We start from the raw sequence: 25,636 nt of genomic DNA on the forward strand, positions 1-25,636 counted from the left end.
CAATACATTCATTACTCATTCATTCATGAAAGTGTTTAATTTATAATAATAATAATAATAATAATAATAATAACTAGCTGGATCTGTGAGAACTTCACAGAAAACATAAAAAATGTAAGCATCTGTAAATAGTGACTTCATTTAATAAATATTGAATAATTATGTATAAGCAGGACCCTGGGAAATTCTACGGAATACAAAAAATGTAAGCATCTTTAAATAGTGATCATATTTAAGTATGGAATAATTTTTGTTATTTTTGTGTTATACTACTAATAATCATAAATTTCTATACTATATAATTTGATATTTTTTTAAATTCAACAGTTCATATACATGCACATTGGACAATGCTCACTTCCACATCCCAAGTGGTGTGAGCATTTGGGTTTTTTTTTAACTGATACCACCTGTAGTCCAGGCAGTTTGAGCATTGATGGCTTTTGTTTTTAACTGGTACGGCCTGTCGTCAGTGAGTTCCACTCCCTCTGTGAGTTTTCCTGTCCTGTTAACTAGTTTGAGTGTTGTGTGTAATTGACTGTGTCGAATTGGGGGTGCCTCCCAAAGAAGGCAGTGAAGTATCCTGCATTGGTGATTGAACACTATTAGACTCTCTGCTGTGACTATGGAGATGGTGGTGATGCTGGCTGGTGCGATTTTGTGGTTTGCTGGTATGGTGGGGAAGGAGGCCATTGCAAGAAAGATCTAGCAGACTCCTGACTGGTTCTCCAGTCTTGAAGGTGTAATGTAGATGTGTAATGATGGAGTTGGCTGGTGTGGTGGTGATGCTAGCTGGTGCTGTGGTTTTCCTCACAGTACTTCATGGTAGACAATACTTTTTGTGTATGTCGCAACACATTTTTGGCCTTATCTGTGATCCCGAATGAGTGTCGTAACTCTTACATTGATATTGTTCATAGCTTGTGCTCTTGAAAATGTGACATATTATTGGCCATGAGAAAATACGAGTTGAGGCAAATGTATTCCAGCTTTTGAAAATGTTTGCTTTGAACCTTGTTGATTGTCATTGAATATGCAAGTGGAAGAGGAAACTGAAGTCTGTTTAGTGTGAACGGAATATTTGCATCACTTGGACTAAGTTTAATTCTGGGAATTAGAACTGTACGACCTCTGTTGGAGCCTGTTACCAATGAGCCTCTACACAATGTTCATGAAGTCCTTGCATTTTCATACATGTTCCTTGACTGAGGGAAAGATTTCTTAGCAACATTACAAATTGAGGTGATGAGGAGGCATACTGGATGGAATGAGAGAGATTATGAATTCAACTGGATAGTCCTGAACCTCTTCTTCATTACTGCAGAACACTGAATTCGTGCTTAAGTATGTTTTAAGTGTGTCACTACTCACTCTGTCTCTCCTGTCTCTCACTTTGCCATTTACTTCAACTATACCTCCTCTGCTTAGCACCCTTTATTTCTGTTTTTCTTTGTAGCTGCCCCTTCAAATGTAGAACAGTAACATCGACAGGTATTTGCTGGAAGAGGGAGAGAGAGAGAGAGTGTGTGTGTGTGTGAGAGAGAGACACAGACAGACAGAATAAGTGTCAGATAGATAGATAGGCAACATTTCTTTTTGCAATTTCCATATTTTCAACTGCTTTATCTTATATATCGTTGAAAAGGAAAAGTTTTCCCTATGGCGGTATGAGAACGGTTTCATTGTCTTTCACTATTATTCTCTATCCACTCCCTTCCTTCACTCAATCTGTCTCTGACTCTCTCTCTCTCTCTCTCTCTCTTTCATGCTTTTTCTCGTCTCCCCGTCCCTCCCCTCTCTCTCCTTTCCCTCTTTCCCCTCTCCCTCCTCTATGTCTCCTTGCCTCTCAGCCATCCTCCTGTGGTAATGAAAAGTAAAAGTAACATCCAATATTTGCTGTGGTCATTTGTCTTTGATTTAACAATGTATGTCTCTACTTTTCTTTCGATGTATCCATCTTTCTACTCAGCAAATACTGATAAGCATTTAAAAGCACAAATGAATGCCACCTTCCTTTCAGTCACCAGTCACTCCCTGACTTTCTCTGTCCCTCCTGTATCTCACTTTGCCACTCACTTGAACTACACCTCCTCTGCTTCACACCTTTTATTTCTCTTTTTCTTTGTACTTCTCCATTCAAGTGTAGGAAAGTAAAAGTAACATCCACAGATATTTGCTGAGAGAAAAACAGAGGGAGAGAGAGAGAGGCAGACAGACGATAACTGTCAGATAGATAGATAGATAGATAGATAGATACATTTCTTTTATTAGCCACACAGGGCTCAACGAAGATGGGACAAATACAATGTAGAGCTTTTCTTTTTGGGAGGGGAAGAAAAAAAGGGGGGGTCGATCAAAAGGGATCGTAGGAAGGAAAAGGGGGTAGTTCGATCAAAAGGGATCAAAAAAAAAAAAAAGAAAGGGCGATCAATAGGGATCGTGTATCACACAGTAATGTTCTCGTGTAAAAGGAGGGGAGGACAGTTTAGGTTTGGCCGTGGAAAGAAAAGCCTACGGAAAAGACCACGGTAACCTTGGTCAATATTCTCATTGAAGAAACTATAATAGTAAGTGACTCTTTTGCCTTTTTGTTTTCTTTTTTTTTTTCTTGGATTTTTTTTTTTAGTTCATAGGGTTATGCTCAAGATGGCTCCGTCGTTCACACGTGCCATCCTTGCTACATTCACCCATCTTTTTTTGAAGCATTCACTAGACAAGACTTCCCTTTCTACTCTCACCTTCCTCTTCAGGTGATACTTGAAGAAGTTGATGAGAGATTGCCCAGAGAGGAAAGTCTTTGTCTCTAGACCTTTCAGACGCGTCCACCATACACGTTCTTTCGCCATAGCCACAAGTATGATGAAAATAGCTCTTCCTTCCCGTTTAAAGGAAGGAGGCGCGACAATATTCACGATAGACTCGGCTGATAGACCGACTCGTCCCACACACGATAGCAGTTGTTCGACGTAAGCCCACAGCTCGGAAATGGTGGGACACTGTACGAGTGCGTGCAGAACGGTTTCGTCGCTCTGCCGGCATCTCGGACAGATCGGCCCCGTGTTTCTCGAGCCATGCCTGTAGAGCTTATCCCAAACGGGTAGTGCTTCTCGATAGCACTGCCAGGCCAGGGATTTCTGGAAGTTGTCTATAGGTCCCGGTCCGAAGGTCGTCTTAAACAGGCGGGTCAGGTATTCCTCGTCGACGCCCAGGTTCGCCCCGAGATCGTCGTCGTACGTTCCCTCCACTAATCCACTATAGAATGCGTTAGTTGTGATGCAGTCGCTCAAGGTTGACCCGGGTTGTTGGAGTTGCCGAAGAGCAGCGCGACACTCGCGGTGCCATTCGCCCTTCCTCGGCCTCTTCTTGATCCACGACTGCAGTTCGGTCATGGAGACGAGCTGCGGGAAAGCGCGCCGCACAAACGGCGACCACACCTGTTCACCGTTGTCTACGTAGAGCCGGAGATGTCGCAGTCTCAGCGCGTGTCTGCGCATCATCAACCACGGCATGCCCAGTCCTCCTTTTAACGGGTGTTGGCAGCAAACGGATCGCCTAACCATCGGAACGCTACCTTTCCACAAGAAGCGGAAGAGGATGCGCTCCAGTTTGGTGATGGTAGGGTCGGGACAAGGCACGACAGTCAGGCGGTAGTAGATGACGGACGCGATGTACGTGTTCGCCACCTCCGCCCGACCTTTCAGGGAAAGCTTCCTTTCGGCCCATTGCCAGGCTAGAGTGGCCACCCTTCTCGTTATCTCGTCCCAGTTCTTCTCCGTTTGGAGGTCTGGACCAAACCAGACCCTGAGCAACTCAACCGGACCGTCAGTCTAACGTCCCACGACAGAGGCGCTGCTTGACGGCATGAGCTTGCTTCTCCAGGTGCCGAGCCGCAAGCCCACTGACTTATCCCGGTTGATTTTTGCTCCCGTTACCTTTTCGTAGTCTTTCAGTGTCTCGCCGACAAGCTTGATGTGCTTTTGGCTAGACACTATGACGGTGACGTTGTCCGCGTATGCCGACACGCTCGTCCCGCATCCCAACAAGTAGATCAATAGGCAACATTTGTTTTTGTAATTCCCATATTTTCAACTGCTTTCTCTTATATCATCGAAAAGGAAAAGTTGTCCAGTGTTTTCTCTATGACAGTAACGAGAACGGTTTCATTGTCTTCCACTATTATTCCGTATCCACTCCCTTCTCTCACTCAATCTATTACTGTAATTCTCTCTCTCTCTCTCTCTCTCTCTCTCTCTCTCTCTCTTCCCCTCTCCTTCTCTATGACTCCTTGCCTGTTACCCATCCTCCTGTGTTTACCTGTCTTACCTGTCAACGCCTTGAATCTCCTCTCTCTCACTCCATCTGTTCCTCTTCTTTGCTGCTTTGCCTCTCACTTCAGCTATACTTCCTCTGCTTAACAAGTTTTATTTCTCTCTTCTTGCTTTTCCTTTCAAGTAAGTGTGACACACACCACAAGGTATTAGCATATTAATATTTAGAATGATAATAATAATAATAACCCCTTCTAGCACAAGGCCTGAAATTTTGAGGGGAAGGGTTTAATTGATTACATTGATCCCCAGTACTCCACTGGTACTTAATTTTTCAGCCCCAAAAGGATGAAAGACAAATTCAAGCTTGGGTGGAATTTGAACTCAGAATTTCAGGATGGACGAAATACTGTTAAACATTTTGCCGTATGTGCTATCAATTCTGCCAGCTCGCTGCCTTAATAATAATAATAATAATAAGGGTAACTGACACTCTGTCAGTTATGGCAATAAGTGTTCCAGTTGATCCAATCAGTGGAACAGCCTGCTCATGAAATTAAAGTGTAAGTGGTTGAGTACTCCACAGACATGCTTTCCCATAATGTAGTTCTCAAGGAGATTCAGTGTGACACAGACTGTGGCAAGGACGGTCCTTTGAAATACAGGTACTACTCATTTTTGCCAGCCAAGTAGACTGGAGTTACATGAAATAAAGTATCTTGCTCAAGGACACAACATGTCATCAGGAATCGAACTCACAACCTTATGATCATGAGCTGAATACCTTAACCACTAAACCACATGCCTTCACTAATAATAATAATAATAATAATAATAAAAGCATTAACATAATACCACAGGGTTAAACCACATTTGACAGACATAGAAGTATACAAAACAAAATAACCACACCTAAATTCTCTGCTTTCATCCACTCATGATTAAATCCTACACCTAATTCCATAAAAATTCCAATGTTTAATTATGTTTTAACAACTAAAACAGCAAACTTGATTTTAAGCAACCTCATACAGTATTGAATGGTTACTTTTAACTTTTGCAGTCTATGCAAAATAAAGATTGTTCTGGAATTTTTTTCCTGAGTAGTTTTCTTTTATACAACTAGGGAAATAATTTTATTCTCAAATGTAGGATAATGCATGAACAGGATAAACAATCCATATTTTGCAGAAAAATCTGTTGGTGGCTTCTTTTATGTCATAATTTTGTTAAAAATTTGTGCAACCTATTCACAAGTAAACACATATACAAGGCAGAAACCACACTTGAATTGTACTGCAACTGACGCATTTTTATCTAGATAACACTAACTATACAGGAAGTATTGAATTCCTTTCAAATCCTTAAGGTCAATAAGTTCAACACTTCAGTTTCACTGTTATTTGAGTCTCATGTTTATGTAAATAAAACTATTATGTTTGTAAACTGGACATGTTTTATTATTTGGTAATGAAATGACTCTAAAATAATTTTAGTGAACTGTATAATTCCAAGCAAAATACATTAGTTGACACCTGTAAATAGAATTGCTTATTAATGAGAAATATTTTGGTTGAGTGCTACTACTGAGGTATGACTTGACTCAAGACCATTGTTTTGATAGAATGTGACTAAAGACTCTAACCAGTTCCATATAACTTGACTAAAAACTGTTGACTGTTATTGTTTCGATATAGCTTGATTGACACTTGTAAATAACATTGCTTATTAATGAGAAATATTTTGGCTGAGTGCTACTACTGAGGTATGATTTGACTCAAAACCACTGTTTTGATAGAATGTGACTAAAGACTATTGATTGTTACCTGTTAGATATAACTTGACTGAAGACTATTGATTGTTACCTGTTATATATATATCATAACTAAAGACTATTGACTGTTACCTGTTACATATAACTTGAGTAAAGACTATTGACTTATTGTTTTGATATAGGTTGACTATTGACTAATGTCTGCTACTTCAGTTTTAGGTTGACTGAAAACTATAGTGAATGGCTACATGTACCTTGACTGAACATTGTTAGTGCATTGATATTGCTGTAATGAAATCTGTTGAATGTCCTATGTTACAAATGTTATTACCAAATTAACTTCAGAATACCTATAAAAATGCCTTTTATTGTAGTTTTAAATGAATGTTCAATGCCGAATTGTCTTAGATCCAATGCTGAAGGTATGTCTTATGTTGCTTTTGGAATTTGCTTTAACATTTTCATTGAATCTCCCTTCCATTCATGTTCCTCCACCTCTCTATCCCCTATTTACCCTTGTTAAAAAGAAACATGTGGCAGATTAATTTTTGTTGTTGTTGTTTCTGTATTTGTCCTTTTTAATAGGTGCTGTCTTTCTGTGTTTGCTATTTGTTCAATATTTATTTCAAGTTTGCATTTGGAACTAATTTATTCACTATCTTAATTTAACACTCTAACATTCTGTGTAATTGAAGTTAGGTGCATGCTTTGCTTAAGCAGGTATTTAATTTGTCAACCATGGAAGAAGAGCAGGTGTTTAATCAGACAACCACAAAAGAGTTTACTGTTAGTTTTTGATATAATCAAGCATTGTGGTTTACTTGAAAAATATTTTACCAAATTTTTCAATTTTATATCTGGTTTGCAAGATTCTTGATGTGAATTTGTGTGTTGAAACAATTGTTGTTGTATCTTGGGAGGGTCATTATGCCAATAATAAACACATGCACTGGTTCTATTTTGCTTCTTTTAATTATTATTATTATTATTATTATATGAAAACTCACAGCTTATTTTGCTGGGTTTGATGGAAAGTGTCAGCTGTCCACAGCCGACAGGCTGAGGTGACACTTGTTCACTGGTCATGGTTCAAGAACCCTACGAAGAATTCTTGCAGTTTCAAGCAATGCTAATTTTTGTAGGTATTCTATCTTCACACCTGCACCAGTCTTTTTCAGCCATGTTGGTAGTTGATTGCTGATACTTCCAAGTGCACCAATTATTATTATTATTATTATTATTGCTGTTGTTATTATTATTATTATTATTATTATTATTATTATTATTATTATTATTATTATTCAATTGTTTAATTATCTAATTAATTAATCAATCAATTGTTTACTCACTTGGTTAATTATTCAGTCAATTATGGTTGTCATTGTTGTGTCATCGTCATTCACAACCTCATCAGGGACATGCCCTCTCTCCTCCAGGTCAACTTTCAACAAACATAGCTGATTGCTTCATCAACCAAACAATTGATTAGCTAATTGGTTAAATAGAACCAGTGTGTGTGTTTATAAATAGCATAATGACCCTCACAAGATATATCAAAATTATTTTACTAAAATTATATACTAAAAACAAAATTTCATCTCTTTGATGATTGCATGGAAAGCTAACATTAGAGGATTAAATATTTGCATGAATTTAACGTAGCTGGGGATGGCTTCTTAATTTATATATATATATATATATATATATATATATATATATATATAATCACCAGCAGATATGAATCTTTCAATTTATTTACTAATATCTTAAAATGTGTCATCTTCGTGTTTGAAGGTTAACTTCAAGAGATTACTAAATTATTGTTTAATCTCATATTTGTTACTACCGAAAAAATATTTTACAACATTACACAATGAGAACACCAATTATTGATAAATTGATTATGTGAGTTTTTATAATATTATATAACATACTGTTCTGTGATAGAAAGATCAACAAAAGAAGTACTCCATCTGATGAAAGATAAATATTATTTATTTAAAGAACACAATACATGTCTTTAAGTGCTACTAATAGTTTCACTATTAGTGCTACTTATATATATATATATATATATATACACACACATATACATATGGTCAGAATTAGTGAAACATTCAGTGACAATTGTAGGTTTCAGGTAGAATCTATTATTTTTCTTCTCTTGCTCATGAAGCCGTCAAACAAAAACAACATGTCTATATATTTATTACCTGCTTCTCAAAATTTTAGTAATCCAGGAACTACTGACAGAATCCAGGAAATCAGACTGAAGTTAATGACCATGAAACACAAAATGGCCTAGATTTTAGGAAGTAATCAAACCTAATATCGTAACATAAATTACTATTTATATTATTTACATTTAAAGGATATTTGTCCTCATCTTGTTTGTTGTTAGCACAACGTTTCGGCTGATACACCCTCCAGCCTTCATCAGGTGTCTTGAGGAAATTTCGAACCTGGGTTCCCCAAAACACCTGATGAAGCCTGGAGGGTATATCAGCTGAAACGTTGTGTTAACAACAAACAAGATGAGGACAAACATCCATCAAATGTAAATAATGTAAATAATTCCTCATCTCTTAAATATAGAACGGTAGCATAAATTACTGTACTCAATATGAAGTGACAAATTCAATAGGAATTAGATATTTTGTATTGTATGCAGTTACTTGGTGTATACTAAGACTTTCATTAAGCCTGATGGTCTGTTATCCATGACTGGTTTTCTTGTCACTTCAGTGACAACACATAATATAGATTTTTACATGTATGGAACAGCAATGTGATGCTGAATGTCAGGGAAATACGAACAGTGAAGATAGTAATTGCAGCAACTAGAGAAGAATGTCTTACTTTGATTTGTTGAATACATTGAGTATATTCATTCACAGCTTGAAACAGTGTTCTAGAATTACGTTACATTCGGCAGTTAACTCACTGTTCACTTCGAAGGACACCTACTCAGAGATTGGGTCAAATTAAAGAGTTACATTTATAATGTTATAGATTAAAAGAAGATCTTAAAAGAGGAAATATTATGAATCTTAAAGATCAGAATAAAAGAACATGGAAAATTTTTTGCTTGGATGAGGAACAGAATATTTATTCAGTTTAATAACTGAATATTTATTAAACTTTCAATGCTTATGCACAGTTCCCATTCAGAAACTTAATGCATTTCTGCAAGCCACTGGTCTCCCTTGGTGCAAACATGCAATTTCAAAGGTTTGCTAATGGTGTCCAATAGTTGTAGAAGAGAGGTCATCCCACCAAGAATGCTGGCAGGATCAGCCTTCATGGCCTACAACTGTTGCCTCACATCCTACTGTTGATGACATTTAAACACATCAAGAATCAGTAAGGGCGATTGTTTCAGTAGGCCACCTGGTCATCTTTCCCCATACTGTTTTGATTAAGCTTTTTGTTATCCCTGTATCAAAACACACATCTCTGTCATAGTCATGAACCTCTATTCTTTTCAGAAATGTTTCACTGGGCAAGATCTTGTTCTTGAAGACAATGTATGGTGTCAGATTTTCCATCACTATTGGTAACTCGCATCACCATAAAATGATTCTTCTCATTGCTGGTGGTTTTCATAATGACTGTTTTCTGGCTCTTGGAATCAACTGTCTGTTGTTAGGAAACTGATGTGGCCTGATTCATGATGAGCAATATTTCATGTAGCTTTTAAGCAAACAAATGTTTCTTATCCCCACTTGCACTACAACATAGAACTTCTTATAAACATTGTTGTGGTAATTGTGTATCCCCTGACAGTTTATGATACTTAAGAAACAAATTCCATACATTTTATTAATATAATAGTTGTTGTTTAGCCCAAGTCATCTGTGACCACCCCATTTATTTATATATCTGAAATGTATGATGGCATGATATAGTCCTAACTGGAACGTTTTTGATCATACATCCACTTGGTCAGCACTGAAAAAGGTATCAAGAACTATTTGAAAATTCTGGTGTTTTCAGTAGGAAACTTAATTGTTTCGTGACAGAGTATAATTCTTTAATATAATCTTAAAGTTGCAAACTTTTTCTGTCGTTATTTCAAATGTTTGTTGTATTTTCTGTCACCAATTACTTGGAGCCATCTGACTAGCTCTGTCATCATTTTGTCCTGTTTGAAGTAGTTTTCTCTGAAGTTGACAAGATATATTTCACTTTTGTTTTGTTTTGTAATCACTTGTATCGCTTTCATGACATATCATTGACTGAACGAGAAGGCAATTTTATATTTCTTTTCCCAGTCCTTTTCACTGACGTTTTACTGTGTTACCTTTCTATTTTTATCAGTCAACTAGAGCAACAGCACTGTTGCTTGTATTTCAACTTAACTATATCTGTTTCAATGTACTTCCATATAAAAATAAGGGAAGGGTCTCTCTTTTTTTTTTTTCCTTTTAAAAATATTTTAAAATGTTTAGCATGGGCTTCAAGAAAATCTATTGGCTGTTATTAAAACTATGTCATTGTTTAGTTGTCGAGTATTAAATTTGGAAACAGGATTGTCAAGTACAATCTCAACACTTTAAAGGTCAGTTTGTTGGCCAACTCTAGATAAGCATCAATCACAATCACTGAAATTAATTATGGATTTGTTCTCTTTCATGAGGGCATTCATAAAATAATTCATTATTATTTTATTTCTATTTTTCTTTCAGACTGATCTATTTTTCATTGTTGTTCTAAACAGTTTCCTCCTTTGGCAACTATGTCTTTCCCATTCCCAGTAATACTTTCAATTACTTTTGCTGTTTATTTATTTATTTTTTTCAATATCTCATTCAATCTGAGAATGTTTAAATGCTATGTATCTTTGATTCTTAAATTTTCATTCTTCAAAAAATCATTTCCATTAAATATTTTTGTACCTGTTTTCAATCAAATTAGAAAAAAATCCCACTTGTTCTATTTTCAGATATCTACTCTTGAATTCTCTAAAAGTTTCTTTTTTTTTTTTTTTTCAAAATCAGAAATATATTGATTTGAATTCCTATGTCTGACGTAGTTATAGTAATATTCCTGCTAACTGTGCCACATATCTATTGATATTTATGCTCAAAAGTAGAATTGGTCATGCCAAAAATGTTGTTGCTTTGACAATCATTACCCCATCATGAAAATGTAAATAGACTTGCAATTGCTAAAAAATTGTGCTGTAATGGAAACACCAATGTGTGTGTGAGTGCTTGTGTACTTGTGTGAATGTGTGTGTATATATATATATATATATATATATATATATATATATATATATATATATATATATATATTATAAATTTTCTTTAGAAAATCATAGAAAGCATGGAAGTGCTCAAGTCAAACCAGAGACACTAGATAAATTCAGGAGATACAAGGAAGAAGTTCAACTCAGACAGACTTCGATTGGTGTATGCATATATGTATTTAACACAAAGAATTCTCTAAAACATATATTAATACATTCAAAATATTGAGTTATAAAAATATAAAAATATATATGAATGTTAAAAATATGCAAGGACAAATAAATATATACATATATAAATATAATGGAGTATTGATAAAAATATAGATGAGGATAATAAAATATAGAAAGGCATTTCATTTTAAAATTATGGAATGCAGAGAGTAATAGATGTTTAAAAAGAAGGCTGGTGGGAGTTTTTTATTTTTTATTTTTTGAAATTATAACCAAGTGGCAATAAATTGTTGTACTATATAAAATGTTACTATGCGGGTTTTATAACGGCATCTATTAAATTTTATAATCCTAACACTAGAAATTTTAATAAACATGCTCCCTCTGTGCCCAAACACCTGGATGGGGTAACTCACTCTGAATCTAGGAAAAGTCAAATTATATGGTTTGCCATCACCGTTTTCGGTGTTACCAGTTATGAGCTGCTGAGCAAATGTAGGAGAAATAAAGATAAACACAAGTTTATATTATAGTTCTTACATGTGTTTCAACATTATGGTTGTTTGGAGCCCTGCAATAAGTGTTCCAAATGCTTTTAAATATTCAACCACAATGGATCATTAAGAAACAGTATCAAGTTATTTATTGTAGTAAGTTACAGATAATTATGACCCTCGTCATCTGTAACATGTTACAATAAAGTGTACTTTGAGGATCCATTGTAGTTGAGCATCTAAATAAATAGGAACATCTATTGCAGGGCTCCAAACAACCATAAGAGTGAAACATGCATAGGAACTTTAATATAAACTTGTGTTTATTCTTATCTTTCCTACAGAGTAATAATATTGAAACAGGAGATTGGAAAATTTTTTGTATTATTTTCCAATCTCCTGTTTTGATATTATTACTTGGCAGAAACTGTTTTCCACTTTTTTTTTTTTTTAAACTCTTAAGCATATCTTACACAAATATAACAACTACATACAGTTTTGGAGTACTGAATTAAGCAGAAGTGCTTCAAGAGGACACGGATTGGATTTTAACCCTATCTACATCTAATTTTTCCTATACACACACATACATAAATACATATATACACATACACTAGTGTGTGTGCAGGCATGTGTTTTGGTTTAGATAATATATATTAAACAAAATTTGGACCTTGTTATTTTCAGGTGCTATGCAAGTTGAGTGGAACCTTTTTGATTGTTATAATAGAGAAAGCCATAATTTAGACAAAAACACTCTCGTGTCTGCTATATAAACACAATACGTATCTTTTTAATTTTATTATTAAAGCTCAATATTTGGTATTTGTAAAAAGTTAATCTTCTTTCCTGTATTATATTCTGTTTAAATTTAGAGTTTGTCATTTCCCCTCTAAAATTGTTTCACCTCATCTGGCCTTCTTGTCTTTCTTATATTTTCAATTAAACCATTTCTGTTTTCTGTTACAGTGGGCTTTTATAATTATCATTATATTTTATTTTTGGAGAATGCCACCCCTACTGTTTGTTATTTTGATTAAAACAGCTTTTAATTTGATGTACATTAAAAAAACTATCCTCTTTACAAAGGTCCCTTATCTTGGACACTGCAGACATTAACCCGTTTCTTCTGGTAATTGTCCAGATTAGTTGTTCTTTCTCAATCTTTATGGTTGACCACTGTAAGATTTGTTCTTATATTTTCTATATCTTCTGGCAAGAATATTTCTCTCTTTTCACAATAGACTATATATTGAGTTTGTGTGTGTGTATTCTTTTTTCCTTTTACTTATTTCAGTTACAGTCATTGGCCTGCAGCCACACATATATATATATATATATGTATATAATATATCACCATCATCATATATCACCATTGTCCAATATATATATATAATATATATGTGTGTGTGTATGTGTGTGTGTGTGCAAGAGTACACACATACTTCAATTTTTAACTCTTTCAATGCCAAGACATTTTTTTTTTATGATTTCTCTGTCCTTTTTCTTCTGCAGTACAGCCCATATCACACAGTTACTTCTGCCACAAATCTCTTGAAGGGCGGGGCACCCAGTAAGTGCCATAAAGTAATAGTAATAGTAATATTAGTGATGGCATTACTACTACTTTGAAATAAAACAAAAGTATCACTATATTAAAGTAGATGTGAACACAGTTGTTGTAGTAGAAGTAGTAGTAATTATAATAATATTGCTACTACTTTATGTCTTGCATGCAAAAAAAAATTGTGTGTGTATCTCTCTTGTTGTTTTAGATGCTATGCTTTTTAATAAGTTTCTTACTTACCAAGCTTAAATTTTCCTACCTTACCTCAGATATAACACTTTTGTATGCCAGTCCCAATATGTGTTTGATATCACCTCTCGTTTCTTTCACATTTATATGTACAGTAGTTTTATTTAACTTTGTCAGCATGCTTAGTAAAATCTATTTGTAATTATGTATTTCCTCGTGTAAAACTCCTTTAACTAAACATTTACTGTTGTAGTGTTTCTTTCTATTTCATTCCACAGAAAAGACATGGTTATCATTAGAACTTGTGGTTGTTTTGTTCTAGACATCTAATCTCCAGTCTTAGAGTTAGACTACATTTGGTCTGGAAGAATTAAGTCAATATAAATTTTTTAGACAGTAGTTTGTGGATGAAATATCTAAACAAAACCAAAATATGAATTTACAAAAATCTAAGATTTTTGACATGAGTTCAGCATACAGTTTTTCCCTGTAAATGGAATTATGAGAATTGATGCGGATAATTTTACTAAATGATATGAAATTTATTATTAAACTGTATCAAGTCTAACTGATTATCCTGTGTTCAATTCTAGTTTAATATACTGTTTCACTCCATTCCCTTAGTTTACAGTTTCTTTGGGGGAGTTTGGTTAAACAAATTTATCTGACTAAACCAAAGTAAATTTAATATTTGCTTGGTTGCTTATTAGGCCCTTCTCACTAATTGATCTATGTGATGACAATCTCTTACCTTCTCCACCATCACCACCATTTTGATTATATGATTTGAAATTGCTTTAGTTCACAGTTCAAAAGTATATTAAAGTAGATTATGGTTAATGGCATCAAATTAATGTGATCAGTGATGTTAGATTAATGCAGCCATTGACATCAAATCAGTGCAGTCATTAACGTCAGCTTAATGAGGTGGAGGGTATCAGATCAATGCGGTCTATAATATAAAATCAATATGGTCAGTGTCACTAGATCAATATGTCTTGTTCTAACATATAAATGACATATAATTGATAATGATGAACATGAAATATTTTCACTAGTAGAAGTCTCAAAAGCTTACTGACTTAATTTAAAAGATACTTGATTTTATTGGAATTAAAAAAATATATAATGAATTAGTAGTTACGTTCTGTATTTGACTTAACTATAACACTGTAGTTTTAACATATCTTAATATGAGTCTAATATATTTTGCTCTAACCATAGTTATTTTAACATACAATAATACCATTTACACTACCAATCTAACTTTATTGGTTTAACTGTTCTTATGTTATTTTGCCAAAATGTTGATATTAATATAAATGCGATTTTATTATGCTTTGATGTTGTTTTATCATCAGTCATCTTCATCAATATTTTGACATCCATGCTGTTTGACCAAGATAGTTGTGGCATACAGTTTATCAATCTTTATCTTTTCTGTAAGTTCAAACATTCTGAGATCTAATCTCACCACTTCTTCCTATGTCACTGTGTCTCATTTTAAGTCCTTCAACTGAAATGGCAGTATGACTAGATGTCTTAATACCATCTGACTCTTACAAACAGCCTGGTTGAGTATTTCATCACTTATTTATTTACAGTATAAATAATCTGCACAATATATATAGTGACATTGAACTAGTGCATTGTATAGATCAGTGTTTCTCAACCTTTTTACCCTTGCGTAACCCTTAAAATAAATTACATGTCTCAAAGAACCCCTGCACAAAAAATATACCATATCTTTCTCATTTTTTCATCATAATTCACATGGTAAATATCATATATATGTATCATATATATATATATATTTGGTTGGTATATTTTTTGATAATAGGTTAGATAGGATATCTATATTACAATAACCAGAGAAACTGTCATATAGACATTAATTTATTTGAGCAAATTCAGTTCTGTATAATATCAAATTCCTTGCACCTACAATTCTTTCCATGCCCAATTAATTCAATTTAAGGAATATGTTGTACATGCATAGTAATATCACGGTCATGAAATTAGCATTAGCTTATCTCACTCTTTCCCGCGAAACCCCTAGGAAGCTTTTGTGGAACCCTAGGGTTCCGGGGAACCCCGGTTGAGAAATGCTGGTGTAGATATTAATATTTATGTATGTATGTATGTATGCATGTATGTATGCATGTATGTATGTATGTGTTTATGATCTAATATGCTGCTGATACTTACATCTTCATTTACTAAGATGGTGAAGAAATAAAATCAGGGTTGATAAGGGTTCTGTTCTCTATCATTGTTGCTTCTGCTTTTCACTGTATAACATTGCACTGGATATTTAAAAACATTCTTTACTAAGAAAGTTTTGCTCGTAAATATTGCTGCTGCTGAAAACACTATTCCAACTTAATCCTAACTTCATAGATGTTTAATATGGCATTCATAATTTTGTTGAGCTACATCATGTCATGCTAGCTCAGGCATGTGTCAAAACCACTTTCCTTCTATATATCACTTGCTATAATTAGTCAGTGAAAATTGATGATTTCTTCCCTCTATGAACAATATATTGTTCTCTCTATAGTCTCAACAATACTTACTCGTATCATCTCTAGTCTGATCAAAACTCTCTGCAGAGATACCCAGCTTTGCCCATGTCACATGGAATTGAAGAATTAGACTTTTATTTTATATTTTCTCTAATGAACTGGAATAGCTATGATTCGAATTTCATCAAAATTGCAGATTAAGGATTTTAATGAGGATTCTTTCCTTCTTTACATGCCCTAATAAAAATTCTAATCATGACATATTTATCCCATACTACTCATCTTTATGCCCAGATTCTAAAATCAAAATCTTATGAAACCTATTGAAAGGTTTTTGCTCCTGCAAAATGGAGGACATGGAGCTCTAAAATGCGGAAGTTAAGGCCCTTATTGCATGTGGGTGGGGGGCATCTTAAAGTCAACCAGAGAAGTTGAATTGTTGGGAATCTTTTTTAACTTGGGTCTTATATTTATTGTTCAAATTTCTTTGAAATCGGAAATATATGACTGTTCAATGGGTTTGTAAAAGAGAGCAAAGCTACAGTAAACCAAGAGATGAATGATCACAATAAGCAGTCAGCTACCCTACCCTAGTTGTTACCACTCCCCAATGTAGGATTCCTCACCATACAGGTGACAGGCACAGCCGTAAGATCCATTATAGATCTATAGCAATTGGAAGGGCGTGACCCAACTGAAATATTAACAACTGTGTGACGTGAGGGGTAAGGGGAAATGAAAGTATTGCCTCTGAAGTTTGCCAATCATCATTATGCCAATAGGTAACTAGACAGAATAAATTTGCAATCTATAAATCTCTTTGAATGACCAGTCATTTATTTGGGAAGGCCTTGAAATCAGTGTTACCGTCTGGGGACTATCTCTTACCCATTGATAATAAAAAGACTGAAAGGAGGTCTGCAACCAAATAACTTTACTCAAAATAACGCTTTCCAACTGGACCAATGCAGGCAAAGATGTCTCTCCTTTACTTGACAATTTATGCACCATATTGCAGAAATCACAATCTAAGTATATCTCAAAGCAAACTCAGTGTTGTACCATTGAATTACAAATAACACTCATTTTGTATTCTTAGGTGACTCTACAGCTTCCAAGAGTACAATTGTATTCATTTTGGCTTAGGAAAAATGACTAAATTGTAAGGGTTAAGCCCCTATTAGGGTGTCTTACTAACTCTTAAGAAGCTGAAATTTTAGAAATATTACTTCATTTCTTTTTTTTTTGTTTAGTATCTATGGTTAAAATTTCATCAACAGCAAAAATAGATGAATTTTCATGGGGGTTATGACCTCATTTATGCCCCCTTCACTTTCAAACATATACTGCATTACATCAGGTGTTTGTAAACCGAGGTACTACTGTATGAAATGAATATGAGAAAGACAGGAGATAAAGTACAATTTATCTGTAATCATATATATATACATATATAACAGAAATCTGTCTTGGTCTTAAAGAATAACTTAAATGATGGCAACTGTTGTGCCCTTAAGGAATAATAATGTCAATGTCTTAGCAGTAGTTTGCTATCTCTGTCTAAAACAAACAAATACTTTACAAAACAGGTTTTTTCCTAAACAAAGTTTTAACCGCTTATTAATATAAAGTCTTCTTAATTAAAACAGTATTTAACTCTTTGAAAATTTACTGCTGTGTGGCTGAGTTTATCATTCTAATGTCCCCACCACTCATCTATAGAATAAGTTCAATTGCTTATTCATTTAAAATCTAAAATGTTATATATTCCCCATCCCTTCTTTTATGTTTTTAGAATCAGCAAGTTTGGAACAAAATATTTATATGTTGTTCTTTATTTTAATTACTTAATAGTTTTCAGGGATTGCTTTTTTTTTTCACTGGTAAAGTTTGAGGTTTTTATAGTTTAACCCATTTGTTACCATATTTCTGTTGAAATACACTGGCTTTTGTTTGAAATAATTTAGAAAATAATGAAGAATTAGTTAAAATAAATTCTGCTTTTGTTAAACTGGTGTTTGGACTATAAAGTAACATGAAATTTTGAAGGAATATTTTAATTTAGATTTCTTTAAAACATGAATTTTTTTTTTTTATCAAAGAAGGAGAGGCAATCCCAGCCAGGTTGGTATCAAATGAGTTAAAGAAACATTTATAGAAATGTAGACAGTTTAAAACATTTGTAAAAATTAAAAAAAACTATTTCTTGTTTATTGTGAAAATTATTTTAAGATATAACTTATAAAATGGTGCAAATTGTTGCATGTACATACCTCCAGTTGAAGTATGACCAGTTGCATGTACATAACTGTAGTGTAGCTACAGAAGGTGCAACCTGCATGTACATATCACCAGCTGTAGTGCAACCAGTTGAATGTTTATAACACCAGCAAACTGTTGCATATATATATAGCACTACCGCTAGTGCAGCCGCTTTCAGGTACTTGGCACCAACTGTAGTGCTGACTGCTGCATGTACATAACACGCATCAACTTTAGTGCAGTCAGTTGCATGTACCCAATATTTGTTCATTCACTTCCTTTTTATCTAGTTCTTTCTTTTCTCTCCACTTCACATGTTCTCCATTGTATGTTTCTCTCTCTCTCTCTCTCTATATATATATATATATGTGTGTGTGTGTGTGTGTGTATGTATATAACACTGTGTAACATGATTTTTGTCCTTGGGTAGCAACTGTTATTTCCTATTTGCTTACCCCTAGAAAGTGTGAAAAATGGCTAATATTTCCTTCAGAATTTGCTTTTGATACATTTATTCAAACCCCATAGAATTCCTTTCAACACCTGTCTATGATACTCCACTACTACTTCTGCTCATGATCAGAGATGCACATATTGTCAGCCACTAAAGAACATGCTCAAGTAGTTAAGGTCAAGCAACTGACAAGTAAATCTATGGTATTGAGCAGAACATTTGCTACAACGATATTTCTGCTTCAACAACTCAGTGCTGAATCTGATGTCCAGGTCACAAAAGCAAAGTTTGAAGGGAATAATAGTCATTTCCTTTGATTTCTAGATAGAAGCAAATAGGAAATAACACTTACTGACCAAAGATAAGAAAAGCAAACATTTTGTTACACAGTGTAATCAGTCAGTGAATCATTAACTGTTTACCTATAAATATAGACTCGATAGACTATATTAAGTGCTCTTTTCTATGTGCTTACATAAATCCATGTGTGTGTGCGAGTGTGTACACATATATGAACAGAAAACATGACTGATATTTTATGCTTTATGTAATGTACTTCTACTTCAGTGAGCTGAGCATTTTTAATGATAATGCTGATAAAGTGAGCCGGCTGTGTTGTGTTGCATTATAGGGCCTACTGGCTTGCCAAAACACATGTACCAGTCCTCTTGTCCCGTCTCTATGCATACATGGACTCCACATACTAGTCTATCTGGAGTTATGATGGATGCCCAGACCTTCTGGTAGTGTGTCAGACCTTTCAACACACCTTTTAAAGTGTACTCTCTCTCTCTCTTTCTGTATATATATATATATATATATATATATATATATATATATATATATATATGTATGTATAAATTGGAAATGTAAAAATAAAAAACAAAACACAAAGGATTCTGTGGTACATGTGTTTCAAGCTTTATAGTTGTTGCATCATTATTGGTATATAATTGATAGTATAAAGCTATCTTCAGCCGCAAATGTATTCTTTCCCAAGAATTATATCACAAAGAAGTTAAAGGAGGATATATATATATATATATATATATATATACCATAATCAGCCATCAGTTTCAAGGTAGCTCTGACTGTCAGTGTGTCACTGCAGCCCCTGCATCATCTCCAGGTGCCTCTGTTTCATAGATAGACATCTCCAGATATCAGTATTGATCTCTCTCTCTCTCTCTCTCTCTCTCTCTCTCTCTCTCTCTCTCTCTCTTTTTATGTTTCTTTATTGCGTCTTTGTAGGAGAGTGGAAGTGTTGATCAGTGTCAATCGATAATCAGGTGCTGAAACGATAGTAATTGGCACAATTGGATATAACTTTTCCATTTATTGTACATGTCAAGATTGCATGGATCTAGCTCTTTTGGCTGTTGGTAAGACTAGCTTTATGTAGAATGATGGTGTCTGGTAATCCTATTATGTCGACCCTTCACTGACTGGACTCAAGTGATGAGATTGATGTGGTTAGTGTTCACTTGAGCACCTCTAGATTGACTATGATGAAGAAATTACTCAAAAGAATAAATAAGGTTTAAACTGCACTAATAAGAATGAAAAAGATCCTCATCTCAAAAGACATAACGCTACACCTAAGATTGAGGCTAGTAAACTATTATATTATGCCAGTAGTCATGTCAGCTGTCATGTACACACAGCAATGGAAAAGAAGATATGAAACAAAGAAGATATGGATCTTTTGCAGATTGGGCAGCACAGTAAGCTGGAAAGTCAGGCTAACAAACCTGCAGTACAAGAAAAGCTCAAGTCCACAAAGCCATCATATTTTGGATATACAATGTGCCAAGACCATCCTGAAAGGGAAGAGAGCAAGAGGTCATCAAAGATGATTGTAGTCTGATGATGTCAAAGAATGGACTGGAAACATGAGTGTAGCTGACTGTGTGCTTGCAGTACAATACAGAGGTAACTGGAGAGTGTTTGCAAGCCAATCCCTGGACATAGAAGGGCACTTGGCTGATAAGGTTAACATCTGCATGAAAAAAAAATGAATTTAGGAAAGAGAATTCCATGGGATTACAGTTTAGGAATTATGGATCTTGGTGATGAGACACAGTAGAAGCAATGAGAGGAGAGAAAAGAGATTCAGGTGGGCCAGGTTGGTGTTGGTAAGGATATGTAGTTAACTAGTTCAGAAGCGCAGAAGCAGGCCATTATAATATTAGGAGGATGAATACAGGACATTTCTGTGCTAGCGCAACAGAAACAGGTATGTTAGTTGTAATATAACATGGAATGGATCTTGCTTCAGTTTTGTAGAATCAGCAGCTGTTAAAGAAAGGCAAGTCTTTGAGATGGAGTTTTGGCAATATTGTGTGTGTATTGTTTCAAGTGGTGTACAGATTTTGCATATTAAGAAAAAAGGCAGTAGTTAGAATTTTGAATGGTTATTTATTTAGCACTTTCATTTTGTTTTGGAGTGTCATGAGAACTGATATTACAGAAAATGTATGCCTTTTATATATATATATATATATATATATATGGATACCAACAGCTCCATAAAGAAGTGTCAATTTCTCAAAGTGGATGGAACTTGTAGAAGAGGGAAACCCTGGAAGACATGAGATGAAGTACCAAAGGACAAACTCAGGATGCTGAGCCTTTCAGATGAGATGACAAAGAACTGAGATACCTGGCACCTTGCTGTACTCAAGAAAACTTGTCCTCCACAGCAGAAGTGTTAAGGCTATGCCCCCTGGATTGGCCTGTAAGAGTCCTGTACCAGTACCATGTAAAAACTACTCCTGCCAGCACCATGTAAAAGCACTCATGCTAGTGCCACATTAAAAGCACTCAGCACACTTTGTAAAGTGGTTGACATTAGGAAGGACTGGAACCTGGTGCAGATCTCCAGCTTGCCAGCTCTGGTCAAACCATCAAACCCATGCCAGCCTGGAAAATGGACGTTAAAGGATGATGGTGATGATGTGTGTGCTAACTGAAAAACGTCTGGCGTTGAATAGGGAAGAATGTGTATGTGTGTATGCATGTGCATATGTAGAAGTAAATGCACACACACATTCAAATATTATCTTTAATCATGAGGCATGTTTTGTTATCTTGCTTATAAGTTTTCCTGCTGGCCACACAACAGTTGGAAGTGAGACAATTGTCCGTCTCTTCAGAGGAAGAAACAGATTATTGAATTTCTATAATTTTGCATTATAAGTGAGTTTTTTTTTTGTTCTATATGCTGATGACCTGCTTCTCATGGCTGTATTTGTCAAACATTTAGAGAAAAAGCTTCCAAATATGGAAGTAAAGTCTAAAATCAACAGGCCTCAAAATATAACTATGTAAACAAAAGTTTTAGTTTGCAGCAAATTATACTGCCATTTAGGAAATGGCTGTACTAAATATGCAGACAATGGATGAATAAGAATTTCATATAATGTAACCAGTTAAACTATGAATGTACAAGATGTGTTGTGGAATTATGGAGAGTCTGGTAGAAGGAAGACTTTCTATGTAGCAGACACAAAGAAAATTACTTGCAGTAGGAGCATCCAGGAAATAACTTTCAGATGCTCAGAATGTTCATAACTTTTGTTACCTAGTTAATATCTTTTCAGTGGAAGTGAGGGTTCAGAAAACATAATAGCCTGAGCACAGAAGTATTAAATGTTCAGGAAGCTATTATTCCTGTTTATAAAGGGATTACTCTCTCTCTCTCTCTCTCTCTCTGAGTGAAGGATAGGTTATAAAATGCTTGCAATATAAAGTGAGATTTTGCATGATATAGTGAAGCATATGTATTGAATTACTAGCTGATGTACCCGGTAATTCTCGGGAAAGTGGGGCTTATCCCTTGGTTCCATTCTCATAATTGTTTCGCTAATCCAATAACAACAATGCAAAGTATGTAGCCCTTAAAACAGTTTTTTCACATTTACAGAGAATACTGAACTGTCTTACACAGGATCTTGTTTTTAGGAATTCCCAATAAGTTATGAATACCCAAATTGTGAAGTCAGTTATGTAATAATATGAAATTAGTTACCAGATAGTAAGAATTCAAATAAAGTAGCCCCAAAAAGGGCTTTAATGCATTCCCAGAGTATATAGAACATAGGAAGAAATACTAATAAGGTGTGTATACGAAAATTGTGAAGCATGTTACGTAATAACAGACTAATTAGATATGAGATAATAACAATTCAAAGTAAATAACTCTGAAAAGAGCTTTTGTGCGTTCCCAGAGAATATTACCCTCAGGGGCGCTAATGTTGGTATATTCGTGAATAAGTCACTAACCGAAATAAGTGGATCTATTGTTTAGGAAAATACTATTTACTTGTTTAAAGGTTGTACAGGATAAATTGTGAAAATAACTCTAACAGTTCAAATACTATGAAATAAGCATACTCAATTTCATTTTTACCAAATAATTTAGGAAAACGAATGGGTTATTTCCCTTGACTATATATAAGGATCCCTTTCAGGGGCGAATGGGTTATTTCCCTTGGTTTTTAAAATAAAATATATTAGATATATATAAGGATCCCTTCCAGGGGCCCTATTATCGAATTTTTTCCCCAATCTGAGTATGCCATGAGGTTTCCAGACATGAGTTCTACTCACGTGTCAAGTTTCATCAAAACTGATAAAACGACGTAGGAGGAGTTAGCTAACAATTCCACAAACACACTTACAGACAGAATTTCCCACATATGTAGTAGATAAGGAATAGCAAAAGCTGAAAAGAAATGAGGTCATGATACTTTGCTGGTTGTGTAGCATTAGTATAGCATTAACAACAGAGCAAAACTTAGCAGTGAGTCAAATTTGATATAAGATTAATCTGATGTGGTGTACAAGTGGACAATTTCACTGGTACAGACATATGATATACATGGTGGATAACAGTAGGGTCGAGGAATGCTTAGCAATCCAGGTGGATGAAACCTGTGGGAGAGAAAGGACGTGAGAAAAAGTAGAAAAAGCTGACCTTAAGAGTAAGTCTCACAAAGTAGATGATTTATGCTTGTGACTAGTGATAAGACACTGTGCTAAAGAAGATGAGCTTGTGCAAGCATAGAAAAAGGGATTTATAAAATGATGATAACATCAGTTCTTTTAATACTAACTTCTCCTACACATCTATTCCATACAAGTCCTTCATCTCTACCAACCTGCCTGTGATTACACTGCACCTCTTGTTCACCCATGGTTTACATTGGGTACTCAGTATGGAATTTCTCCCTCATCCTTTTTTGTATATTAACCATGCCTATATCCTGCATGGTACAACTGTCCTGTCTTATTTCTGGCTAAAACATTTATCTTTGCTAGGTTTACTTTAAGACCTCTCATTTGCAGGCTTCTGTTTGGAATTTCTTCTCAAATTCTTCAGCTTTGAGAACTAAGGGATCAGCATAATGAAGTCCCCATGGACAGCTGGTTTTATACTCTTCTGTAATTGTCTGAAATACTTTCATAAACTGGATGGAGGTTGAGAACTAAGCCCCCATAGAAACTTACATGCAATTGTGTAAAGTCCTTATTGTAAGAATGTGAAATACGAGAGGTTAATTTAGAAAGTAATTCTTGTCATCACCACCAGTGGAAGAAGCAGGTTAAGAAAGGAGAGGGTATTTTCAAAAAATTTAAAAAAAAACACTTTTCATGCAGATTTGAAGCAAGCTGTTCAAAAAATACATTTCCAGCGTAATGCATAGGGGAAGTTTGGTCTACAATATTTGTGGACACGTCTGTTTATCAAGTGCCAGGCTCAGTCCCCTGCAGAACCACAAGTGTAAAGTATATTTTTGTTTCAGCTCACAATGTCCTTAATGGTCAATGATGGTCTTCCTCAGTCGCAAATGGACAGCAATCATATATATATATGCATACATATCTTTCTATTTGTACCTGTGTTAATATTACTGTAGATATATAGTTTTCTTGGCAGTGGTAGATAAATATCTGTCAATAAACATATGTAATTTCTCTCAGTCTTATCCACAGATCATATTATTTATCATAATACTATGTTTTATCATGCTATTTTAGATTTCATTGCATGTTTAGTATATAGGCATTTTTTTAATGCATCACTCTGTATCTGTGTGCTTTTTTTGTGGAAATGTCTGTATTTTTGCCTCATATTTCATTTTTTTACTTAATGGAAAATCTGAAGCTTCAATTTAAAAATGTGATTCTCTTTCAGAAATAATTAAAGCCAAAATGTATTTTTAAAAAAAAGGATGGACCATAATTTATGGGTAAAAATTGTAATTTTGACTGGGTATTACATAAGCATGTAATATACCATATAAGCTTGTAAGATAAGTATATACTTATCATATAAGTATATAATAGCAGTTTTAATTAATCTTTGAAAATTAAATATGACAATACAATATATGAATATTTTATATCTAGGTTGGATATAAACATTATAATCCATTGTCATTACAGAACTCATCATCATTGTCTTCAACATCATCCCCATTATCATTCTTATGTCTACTTTTTTTCCAAACTGGCATGGGTTGGACAAGACATCTTGGGGAAGTATACTAAGTGTGGATGGACACCATTCCTTACACAAACCCTCATGTTTCAAGCAAAGTACTTCATTCTACATCTTTGCACTTTGAGCTGCTGGATGCTTTGTTTATGTCGAAAATAAACGTTTGCATT

General features: G+C 34.6%; 1 protein-coding gene across 16 annotated transcripts in view; it reads left to right on the plus strand.

Annotated features, from left to right (window-relative positions):
- The window catches only part of LOC106880661 (GATOR2 complex protein WDR59), a 128,702-nt gene that overhangs the window by 74,050 nt on the left and 29,016 nt on the right, over positions 1 to 25,636 (plus strand). For 5 of the 16 annotated variants that reach the window (XM_089349251.1, XM_089349263.1, XM_089349272.1 and 2 more), the window contains one exon: positions 13,480 to 13,537. The exons of 2 other annotated variants lie outside the window; for them this stretch is intronic. In XM_089349251.1, the coding sequence (XP_089205377.1) occupies positions 13,480 to 13,537 (58 nt within the window). Of the gene's footprint in view, positions 1 to 6,416; positions 6,465 to 13,479; positions 13,609 to 15,228; positions 15,269 to 25,636 lie in introns of those variants that run through there. 9 more of the 16 variants (XR_016241116.1, XR_016241114.1, XR_016241113.1 and 6 more) reach the window with 4 other exon arrangements.

Source organism: Octopus bimaculoides, chromosome 1 (assembly GCF_046866305.1).
Source record: "Octopus bimaculoides isolate indiv1 chromosome 1, ASM4686630v1, whole genome shotgun sequence".
In the NCBI taxonomy this organism is placed as follows: domain Eukaryota; kingdom Metazoa; phylum Mollusca; class Cephalopoda; order Octopoda; family Octopodidae; genus Octopus; species Octopus bimaculoides.